The following is an 11894-nucleotide window of genomic DNA, read 5'->3' on the forward strand; positions in this document are numbered from 1 at the left end:
TACCCAATTCACACATAGTTATATAACTTAGAAGCATCTTTATTAATTAAGCTCTGATAATTAGCTGCTGTTACTGTACTTATATCCATCCAATGTGTCCTTTAATATGTGGAAGCATTGATGATCTCTGTCATTAAGGTCACAAATACAACTTAAAGTACAAAATTAAACTGTCTAGTAGCCAAATAGGCAATCAAATTTTTTGATGGGATCTGTGAGAAGCAGAAGTGAAGGGTGCACAATGTCCAACAAATATGTTGTAGATGTGGGTTAATGCAGGAGTATTAGGAAAGGGCTTGTAATCTGGTACAGAGCACATCTCCATCTAGGAATGAATAATAAAACATTGCAAAATTTGCTAAATCTTATGCTAATGCAAGTATTTTTTTTGTTCCCTGTTCTTTCAGATTCTCTGCAATGACTGCAGTGCACGCTCCAATGTACAGTTCCACATTTTAGGCATGAAGTGCCACAGCTGCGAGTCATACAACACTGCTTTGGATGGGAAAAATAGGGTTCAAGTGCAGCAACGATGACCGAAGAGAGAAACTCAAGTACCCATCACATAATGACAGCAAAGTGACATACTATTTTGTCATAGTCTGCTTATTCCATAGCAGGTTGGGAGATCCTCGTTAGCAATTAAGTCATTAGGGATTTGTAAGTCTGGCATCCAATATAAAATCTTCTAAATATCTTTCCGTTTGGCATAGTAATTATCACTGGATAAGGACTTCTTGCCCTGGCTTCTGTGTCACTGTCACTTGATATTCTGTCACTGTCTTATTGTTACCTCCTCTATTATCCTCTGTATGTGCCCCAAGCATGCTTAAATATTTTGGCTGCTGTGGGTTATTCCAATCTCAGTAAATGTATTTTCTCTGTGCCTTTTCATTTCAATTTGCCTATCATAATAATGCCTTGAACTTTTTCTTTAATGGAAAATGCTATCATTGTGTATTTTGTTCAATGGATAGATATTTAGGATTTCTACCATACCCCACTCTTGTTTCTTTATTCTGCAGAGTACATTTTGTGTTTCTAATGCTTCTCTGTAGGGCTTGTATTGTTAGTCCAATAGCATGCAGATATTCCTTTCTGAACTCCTTTGCATCCCCTGAAATTGAGGCCTCCAGAACTGGACACAGTACCAGTAGGATCAAGTGTTCAAGAGCAGTATTACTTCCTTAATCCAAAATTAAAGGGAACTGCCCCTGTTGCTTTATCATTGTGATATTCTTCACATTGTGGGGAAAATTACTCATATGTTCTTTTCTTATTTGCTTCCTAAATGGTTAATGGATATGTGAGGCCAAGGGGGAGGCCACTGCTTGCCCTGGATTAATGGCATGGAATGGCTACTCTTTGGGTTTTTGCCAGGTACTGATGACTTGGATTGACCACAGTGAGGACGGGCTACTGGGCTAGATGGACCATTGGTCTGACCCAGTAAGGCTATTCTTATGTTATACTTTTTATTTTTTTACTGAAGCACAGCTTTCAATCCCGTGACTCTTCCCTTTTGCTGTTCGTCGCCCTTTCATTTTTCTGTCCCAGTGTCCCTACCCAGTTACAGATTTTGTATGATTTGCAAACAGCCAAATGATTCTTTCATGTCTCGCTCCCATTTTCAAATATATATTAAACATTACTAGCCTTAGAATCAAGCTTTTAGGTTCCTCTACTATTCACCATGCCCTTGTCATGGTGAATTTTATTGACCAACTGCCTCCAAGCTCCTTACCTCCTTAGAAATTTCCTACTATATGCTTATACAACCCTGTTTGCTTGCCAGAGCTTTTATTGAGCTACATCAAAGGCCTTCATGAAATTCAGATAAGTAATATCCAATGCACCTCTGATAAAGCAATCAGTGTACTGTATCAAATGGCTCAATTAGATGTGAGATCAGGGAATAATATTAGATGGGTTAGGCATCTTTATTTTTTTTTTTAACATGCAAATAAGCTTTTTTTAATAGACACTTCCAATGCATACAATACAATATTAACAATAAACACACACATTATTACAACTTAATAAGGACTATGTCTATTATAAAAATAACAACTTAGAATAAAATTAAACAGAATAGAATAAATTTCTCATAAAGCTGTAAATATCCATTTCTGGTGTGAGGGAGTTAGAAGAAATTCTCATTTGAATTTTTACAAAAACCATCTGGGAGGGGCCATTTCTTAGTAAAGTTAGTAATATTATTTTGTTTAATGGCTATTATTTCCTCAAATTTTCTAATTATACTCAAATGATTCTACCATTCAAGAAAGTTGAGTTTAAAATTATCTTTCCAATTAATGTATGGTGGATAGCTGAAACAATCATAGTGTCGAATATTTTCTTATGCGTTGATGGGATCAAGATATCTGGATTTGAGGAGTTCAGAATGATGGATTTGTACGAGATGGGAAGATTGTTATCTAAATGAGTTAGATAGAGTATTCTGGACCAAATATTAGTCCAGAATACTTGTACCTTGGAACATTTATAAAGGAGGTGTATAAGAGTTCCAGACTGCATATGGCAAGACCAACATAGACCTGAAGAAACTGAATGTTTAAATTTAGCAATTTTATTAGGGGTTCAATAAACCCTATGCAGAATAAAAAAGGTTGATTGACAAAGTGAGGCTGACATGATGAGACGAGCTGATAGAAACCAGAAAGAATTCCAATTAGTTTCATCTGGAATTAATTTCAATTCTTCCTCCCATAGATCATCAAAGGAAATTACCTCTTCCCTACCCAATTCACACATAGTTATATAACTTAGAAGCATCTTTATTAATTAAGCTCTGATAATTAGCTGCTGTTACTGTACTTATATCCATCCAATGTGTCCTTTAATATGTGGAAGCATTGATGATCTCTGTCATTAAGGTCACAAATACAACTTAAAGCACAAAATTAAATTGTCTAGTAGCCAAATAGGCAATCAAATTTTTTGGGGAAAAAGTTTTGTCTAACAATTTAGGCCCTGATTCTGTAAAGTGTGTCTATATTTAGGCATGGTTTGGATGTCCTTGTAGGTGTGATTCTACAAAACGTAGACGTCCTTTAGAGACTCACACTCATCGCCAGATAGACATCCATATTTTTAGACATCCTTTAGAGAATTGTTTTTTTTAGGCGGGCACAACCAATGTCCTTAATGTTATGTTTTATTATTATGACATTATTAGAATGGTGATTTTATGCTGTTTTTCATTATAATTGTGAAATGCTGGCACAACACTATATTTTTTATCAGATTTTTTAAAATTTGTTTAATCTTTTTATTTATTTTTCTTCTGTGATAAGGGAGTGAGTTGGATTTGAACCAACAACGTCAGGGTAGATCTAACCAGTGTGCCACAGAGTGAGCTAGCAAGCTGTATAAAGCAGGTCTACTTTTGAGAGTGGTTTGGACGATCAATAGATGTGAGTTAGGTGGACGGGACATAGGCGGACTTTGGATGTCTCCAATGTGATCTGCTAAATAGCTTTCTGGGTTTTTATTTTTGCTTTATGAAGCTCAAAAGACATTTAATAATGCAGCAAATAAACAGAGCACATGAATACAGATATATTGCATGCAAAACCTTCTATTTTTGTGGGCAAACAGCAATGTTATTTGCTAATTATAGGAAAAGATCCATTAACTGAAGCACAGCACATGAAAAAGATGGCTTTATATTTCTTGCTAAAAAGCTACCCTTTTTTTCTGACTAAAGAGTGCTGCAATGAGCTAATTCTTGAAAGAGGTGCATTAAGCAAGCAAGGCTCATGAAAAAAAAAATTGTATAGATAACTTCATTTGCAAAAGGTTGAAAACAGAAAAACCAGATACAGTCCTCAGCATGGCTTGTAGTTTATTGCAAATGGATGTCTCCAGCTGCACAATGATGACCTCATTGTGAGATCATCAAGGTGCACCTAGAGGGTAGAATGCCACAATTAAAATAGGATTGATAGTTACCAAATACTCTAGCCCAATATGTTATTTTCTGAATGAAGCAAAAGTTAATGCATTCCAATCAGAAAGCTGCACTCATATCTATTTTATGCAATAATCTTTTTTACTCAGTGATTCAATAAACTCGAACTTTACATGAAATATGCAGTTCGAGTGTAGCTGCTGAATTGTGGAAATGTATTGTATTGTAAAATAATGAAATATGCTAAATGAAGTGCTTATGAATCATTGCTTTCATTGCCCAAAGGTTATGGGTTGTAAATGTGACACAGAATCAACTAGTGATTTTTATATCAATTGTTACCGTATTTTCACGCAAATAACGCGCACCCGTATAAAACGCGCACACGGGTATAGCGCGCAGAAATCACGATGATATGTACAAAAACTTTGGTATACCGCGCTCACGGGTATACCGCGCATGCTGCCCGACGCTCCCTTCGCCCGCCCTGACTTTCCGTGCGCTGTCCCGACTCTCCGTTCACCCCCCCTGACTTCCGTGCACTGTCCCCCCTTGAAGGTCTGTCCCCATCCTGAAAGCCTGATGCCCCCCCCCGACGTCCGATACATCCCTCCCCCCGAAGGACCGCCGACTCCCCAACAATATCGGGCCAGGAGGGAGCCCAAATCCTCCTGGCCACGGCGACCCCCTAGCCCCACCCCGCACTACATTACGGGCAGGAGGGATCCCAGGCCCTCCTGCCCTCGACGCAAACCCCCCTCCCCCCAACGACCGCCCCCCCCCAAGAACCTCCGACCGCCCCCCCAGCCGACCCGCGACCCCCCTGGCGACCCCCACGACCCCCCCACCCCCCTTCCCCGTACCTTTGGTAGTTGGGCCAGAAGGGAGCCCAAACCCTCCTGGCCACGGCGACCCCCTAACCCCACCCCGCACTACATTACGGGCAGGAGGGATCCCAGGCCCTCCTGCCCTCGACGCAAACCCCCCCCCCCCCCAACGACCGCCCCCCCCAAGAACCTCCGACCCCCCCACCCCCCTTCCCCGTACCTTTGGTAGTTGGCCGGACAGACGGGAGCCAAACCCGCCTGTCCGGCAGGCAGCCATCGAAGGAATGAGGCCGGATTGGCCCATCCATCCTAAAGCTCCGCCTACTGGTGGGGCCTAAGGCGCGTGGGCCAATCAGAATAGGCCCTGGAGCCTTAGGTCCCACCTGGGGGCGCGGCCTGAGGCACATGGTCGGGTTGGGCCCATGTGCCTCAGGCCGCGCCCCCAGGTGGGACCTAAGGCTCCAGGGCCTATTCTGATTGGCCCACGCGCCTTAGGCCCCACCAGTAGGCGGAGCTTTAGGATGGATGGGCCAATCCGGCCTCATTCCTTCGTTGGCTGCCTGCCGGACAGGCGGGTTTGGCTCCCGTCTGTCCGGCCAACTACCAAAGGTACGGGGAAGGGGGGTGGGGGGGTCGTGGGGGTCGCCAGGGGGATCGCGGGTCGGCTGGGGGGGCGGTCGGAGGTTCTTGGGGGGGGCGGTCGTTGGGGGGGAGGGGGGTTTGCGTCGAGGGCAGGAGGGCCTGGGATCCCTCCTGCCCGTAATGTAGTGCGGGGTGGGGTTAGGGGGTCGCCGTGGCCAGGAGGGTTTGGGCTCCCTTCTGGCCCGATATTGTCGGGAAGTCGGCGGTCCTTCGGGGTGGGGGTGCGAGTGGTCCTGCCGGGGGGGGGGGGATGTATCGGACGTCGGGGAGTCGGCCGGGCAAGAGGGCTTGGGCTCCCTCTTGCTCCGATCGTGGATGCGGGTGCGGGTGGGAGCGCGTGCGAGCGGTCGTTCGGGGTGGGGGTGCGAGCGGTCCTGCTGGGGGGGTGAATCGGGCGTCGGGCGGGGTGGGAACTATGTTTTAAAACTTTTGTATACCGCGCTCACGCATATAACGCGCGAGGGGTATGCGCGGTAGGTAAAAACGCGTATAACACGCGCGTTATATGCGTGAAAATACGGTAATCTCATATATTCTTATTTTCTTGTAGTATGGCAGTGTTCTGTTTTACATTAAAATTATATGCATTAAAAGAAGCTAGCAGCAGTATTATATTTTATTTATCTATTTAATTTTAATTCTTTATTCATTTTAAAACATACAAGTGTACATAAATAAATCCATTATAATTTCAATATAACACTTGAAAATCTTTACCATGTCAACTAGAACAGAAATCTATATCCTCTCCCTCCCTCCCCTCTTAAAATAATTTAAACAAAAGCTCAACATAAAATATACTATTAATAATTAAAAAATATAGTGCAAACTACTATTACCACCCCCACCCCCCATTGTGTAGATATAATCTCCCATAGAAAGTGATGTCTACTCATTACAATATTTTTCCAATGGCCCCCAGATCTTTATAAAATTATTATAGGTCCCTTTCTGCGTAGCAATTGCTCTTTCCATCTTATAAATATGGCATAACAAGTTCCATCAAAATGTATAATTAAGATTAGAATAGTTTTTCCAATTATTGGTAATATGGTGAATGGCGACCCCTGTCATGATTAACAACAGTTTGTTATTATACGACGAAATTTGACTGTTTTTCCTCATAGATATACCAAACAGAACGGTGTCATAAGATAACGCAACATGGTTTTCTAGAAGGCAGTAAACTAGAGTCCAAATTGAGTTCCAAAATAACATAATATAAGGACACTAAAAATTAAATGATCTAATGTCCCTACTTCAAGATTACAGTGCCAGCATCTATTAGATTTAGAGCAATCTAACTTTTGTAAACGAACTGGGGTCCAAAACGCTCTATGCAATAAAAAGAACCAAGTTTGTCTCATAGATGCAGACACTGTACACCTCATTCTCCAAGACCAAATTTGTGGCCATTGAGATGCAGAAATTTGCTGCTTAATCTCAATGTTCCAAATGGCTCTTAGACCATTTTTAGGCTTTTTATTTATATATCCAGATATTAATTTATACCACAATGCGGCTTGATGATCCAGGAAGTCTGCCTGAAAACATAGGATCTCCAAACTAAATTGATTGGTAGTGGATTTGCTGTTGGATTATCTTCTTCATTGGTCTGACTCTGGACTCAAATCTTCATCTATCAGAGTCCATCTCAGCGCTATTACAGCTTTTCACATACCAGTTGAGGGGAAGCCTCTCACTCCTCATCCTCTGAAAAGTCCTTTCATGAATCTGGAAACCAATCTTAAACCACCTTTCAAGCCTCTGCCTATCATCTGGGACCTTAATGTGGTTCTTTCCAGGTTGATGAAGCCTCCATTTGAACCAATGGCTAAAACTCATCTCAAGTTTTTTACCTGGAAAGTTGTCTTCCTTATTGCTCTCACCTCTGCCAGGAGGGTCAGTGAGTTGCAAGCGTTGGTGGCAGATCCACCCTTCATAGTTTTTCACCATGATAAAGTGGTTCTATGCACGCATCCAAAGTTTCTACCGAAAGTGTTCAGAGTTTCATCTCAATCAGTCGATTGTTCTGCCAGTGATTTTCCCTAAGCCTCATTCTCATTCATGAGAAACCGCGTTGCACACTCTGGACTGTAAATGTGCTTTGGCCTATTACATCGACAGGACAAAGCCTCACTGTACTTCTCCCCAAATCTTCGTCTGTTTCCACTAGAACGATTTCCAACTGGCTGGCTGCTTGTATCTCGTTCTGCTATGCTCAGACTGGACTGGCATCGGAGATTTGTGTCACAGCCCACAAAATCAGAGCTATGGCACTTCTGTTGCTTTCCTTAGATCTACTCCCATTGAAGAAATCTGTAAAGCTGTAAGTAATATGGAACAGGATCAACCAAGAACTACATGACGAGGATGCCCTTGCATAGCTACATAGAGGATGGTCCAGAACACCTGAAAAGGGACAAGAAGGGTAGCATGTTAACACATTGGGAATGTACCCAGCTTGTCACAAGGGCTATGGTTACCATATTGCTTCAGAAAAAGGAGGACAAATTGAGAAATGCAGGCTTTATTTCTACTGAAAGCAATGGTCATCTGGCCTTTATTTCCATTGAAAGCAAAGGAGGTTAAACCCCAATATCTCAATCTGTCCTCTCTTTACTGAAGCCATATGTTACCCCTTTAATCTTGACCTGCTTAGCTTATATGAATAGTATGGGGTGGCACAATGTCTCAGTGTGTTGTAGTGGTTAGAGCAACAACCTTAGCACCCTGAAGATGTGGGCTCAAACCTCATGCTATCCCTTTTGACCCTGGCAAAGTCATTGAATCCTCCACTGCTCTGGGGACATTAGATAAATTGTGTGCTTGCCAGGACAGATAATGAAAATGTTTCCTCACCTGATTTGTAACCTATTTTGAGCTCCTTTGAGAGGATGATCAACTTTATAAATAAATAAATATGACAGTGCAGTTAAGAGCAGGACAGCATGTAGAAGCAATAGGTATACGGAATGGTGTCAGATGAGTGCAAAATTATCACCAATATACTGCTCTCTCACCAGGCCATCAAGAACTGCACAACGATGATGCCCTTGTATAGAGACAATGAAGGTCAGACATCAGAGCTGGAAAAAGAGTGTGAAACATGTTAGCAATTTGGAAATGTATTTAATCACAAGGACTGCTTAGGGAAGAAGGATAGTAATAACAGTGCAGATAGCAAGAGGGGATTACATAGTAGCAACATGAACAGTCAAGTGAAGGATATATGGAAGAAACAAACAACAAAGGTTGCAATATCTAATCTAATCTAATCCTTAGGTTTGTATACCGCATCATCTCCACGTTCGTAGAGCTCGACGCGGTTTACAGTAGGAGAAATAGGAAGGAACTACAACAGAGGGTTAGAGGTAGAAGTGTGAAGAAAATTCTCACCTGTTATTCCTGCTACCAAGAACTCCTTGCATTGGTGCAAGGTGGTGTTCTGAGCCCAGTTATACCAAAGCTGCTCTGGCCTCTGGGATATACAATAGGGGTCATTAGTCACTCTCTGAGGAGATAAGCATAGTCACTGAATTCAGGAGAAAAGAGGAAAAATGTTAGGAACCCATCTGTTGCACATTGTTCATTTGTTTTTTAGCGGCATCCTGCCTTGTCCTCCGGTGCTGCTGATGGCCCTGTGGAAAAAGGGAGAAGCTATAAAACAGAAGGTAAATGGAATGGAGAGAGTTGTGGGAGATATAGGGGACAAAAGACAAAGCAGGAACAGCAAGGATAGTGGGTCAAAGATATGAATATGTTACAGCACATCAAAGTCTCAGAATAGCACCAAGAATCAACAGAAGCACAAACATACTGTGGGACCTCTTAAAAGAAGAAGCTGCATCTGAGCCCTTTTTATACTAAGGACGCCTAAGTGGAATCTAACAACAGATGCCAATTAGGCATCCATTAGGAGTTTCCTGCCCAAAAAAAACCTGTAAACGAATTGGACGTCCTTTGGGTGTTTTCCCGCCAAACACCTGAGCTGAGGATCTAGTTTTAGTCACTGGCAACAGTTATCAATGAGTTCTGAACCATTCCTCACTTGCCTAATCTCTAGAGGTGCCAGTTATCTGATTCTAAAAGGAATTGCCTGTGACTCTATGATTAAAAGGCACTAGGTGTTAATCAACACAGTACGGGCTGCCAGAGGGACCATTATAGCACCTATGGTCCCAAACCGCCTACATATACTCCTTAACATATGAACACTCAATACTGGTGCATAGAACTTATCTTGTTGAATATGGCGGTAACATTTCAATGGCTTTCCCTGCTGCTTAACTTCATAAACGTGACTGTTGTACCCAATCGAGCCAGCCTCTGACTCGAGTTTCGCCTAAATCGGCTTCCTCAGGAGGAGTAGCTACAAAAACATAAAATTAAAAAATAAGCAATCACTCTGCGGGTTCACATAAATATATAACAAACTCTATCATAATTATTATTAGAAAACTACTATATTACCTCATACTAGCCACATCTGACAGCGGGGCAAACCAAACCCGCACTAATCTTCCACTGCTAATCATTTTCTCAGAGCTTGCGGAAATTCCTGATTAAATCACCTGGGATACCCAGTATAAAGGCGGGCATGCAGGATTGGAAGATAGCTGAGACACGTCAAACAAGCACACACCCACATTCACAGTTGAAACCAATCCATATCAGTGTTGAGTCCCCCCGGGACCAAAGTCTTCCAACTGAATAGGAACCTATGTTTCCGAATGAGCATATATTGAGAAATGTCACCCTTTGTATTGAACGCCCGTAATAATACTGTATAACGTAAATCCTCCAGCTGATGGCTGTGTTCCTGCTAATGAGCAACCAAAGGGGCCGTTACTCTGCCACATTGAATATTGCTGAGATGTTAAGCTATGTGGATCTTAATGGGCCACTTGGTATGTCCTATATAATATTTTTGGCAGGGACAGATAATGCAGTATACAATGGTGCAAGAGGTGCACATAGTATTAGTTCTTAGTTTATAAACTTTACCAGGGGAATTAGGGATTAATACAGTATCATGATCATACACAAACTGACAGTAAACACATTTGTCATATTTTGTGACACTGTTTATTTTCAGTAAGCTCAATATTCCCTCGATGTCTAATTTCCCCCAAATTGTGGCCTCGGGAAAAAGCAAACTTGGCTAATGTAATTATATTTGGATGAACCTGCAAGACCGACCAATGTCTTTTAATGATATCAACTATTTTATGGATATTAACTGCATGGGGCAGAGTGTACACTAAAGGATTCAAATCCCGCACGCGGGACGAGTGGATCAACCATTCCTGGTGACAATGCTTGGCTCTCTTCCAGGCCCTACACACTGTGCCCGCTGGGTATCCCCTTTTTGAATACATTTTTGATACATATTCTGTGCCTGCTCTTGAAAATCAACATCATTAGAACAATCTTTCCTCAACCTTAAAAACTGCCCAACTGGAATGCTATCTCTTCAGGGCCGGGATGGAAACTTTGATATTGTAAGATAGTGTTCCTATCAGAAGGCTTTCAATACAGACTGGTCTGTAATTTATCCTGACACTTATAAATGGCTATATATAAAAAAGATAAGCTCTGAACACTTGTGTTGTAGGTGAACTCAATATTAGATTAAAACTCATTCAAAACTCGCATGAATTTCTCAAGTTGTTCCATACCCCCACTCCATATGAAAAACACATCATCGATGTATCGTTTCCATTCCCTGACCATTCTATGTTGGCTCTAGACCTTTACACATGAAGTTCCTTGTAACGTGTCATATAAAGCCAAGCTATAGAGGGAGCTACAGTTGCCCTCATAGCCACCCCCTTAGTTTGAACAAAGAATTGATCTTCAAATACCATATATTCATGTCATTTAGGCATCCTTTAGGAGTTTTCCTGCCATAAAACTTTGAAACTGATTGGGTGTCCTTTGGGCATTCTTTGCCAAATGCACCTGGGCTAAACTTTAATCAACTGCACCAATTATCAGAGCTTTTACATTGAGTCATTTATCACCTATTTGCTCTCTAAAGGTGCCAGTTATCTGATCCTGCCCCCCCCCCCCCCACACACACACACACATACTCGCACCTCAGGCAATACCCCCCCTTCAAAAGCCAAGCTTGATTTACAAATAGTAATTTCTCTAGGATCCATATCAAAACATGTACGTACCTTCAACACTTGTCCAGGTCCTCTGCTCTTTTCTTAAAACTCTTATACCTTTTGCCCTCTGTGTATATTGCATAAAAAGAAATACATTCCTTACACAATGGTTGGTGTTCAGAGCAAATGGATGTATCTGATACACAATCTTGACATCATCAATATGCACATAGCTGGCAGATTGTCACAAAAATAAAGGACCATGTGCTGGGGTATCTGACCATCCTTGGGATTTGAACCTATGACTTTCAGCATACTGCAGACGTATCTTTAACTGCTGAGCTACAGGTGCTTCCTTTTAGTCAGGGGTTCCTA

The 11894-nt window shown here is 42.0% G+C and overlaps 1 protein-coding gene and 1 long non-coding RNA gene across 4 annotated transcripts in view; one reads left to right on the top strand and one right to left on the bottom strand.

The window, feature by feature from the left end:
- Positions 1 to 4383, top strand: part of RCHY1 (ring finger and CHY zinc finger domain containing 1) — a 67996-nt gene extending 63613 nt beyond the window's left edge. The window contains exon 10 of one of the 3 annotated variants that reach the window (XR_004540835.1): positions 408 to 544. Coding sequence is in view for 2 of the 3 variants with exons in the window: in XM_033960595.1 (XP_033816486.1) it covers positions 408 to 536 (129 nt within the window). In the remaining variant the exon portion in view is untranslated. Of the gene's footprint in view, positions 1 to 407 lie in introns of all 3 variants that reach the window. The other 2 variants (XM_033960595.1, XM_033960602.1) reach the window with 2 other exon arrangements.
- Positions 4384 to 7440: 3057 nt separating this feature from the next.
- Positions 7441 to 9471, bottom strand: LOC117367746. The gene is made up of 3 exons (XR_004540837.1): positions 8803 to 9471; positions 8427 to 8492; positions 7441 to 7815 (listed from the first exon to the last, which is right to left on the bottom strand). It is a non-coding gene; the product is annotated as an uncharacterized LOC117367746 (long non-coding RNA).
- Positions 9472 to 11894: the final 2423 nt, after the last annotated feature.

The sequence above is a fragment of the Geotrypetes seraphini genome, chromosome 1, assembly GCF_902459505.1.
Source record: "Geotrypetes seraphini chromosome 1, aGeoSer1.1, whole genome shotgun sequence".
Taxonomy (NCBI): domain Eukaryota; kingdom Metazoa; phylum Chordata; class Amphibia; order Gymnophiona; family Dermophiidae; genus Geotrypetes; species Geotrypetes seraphini.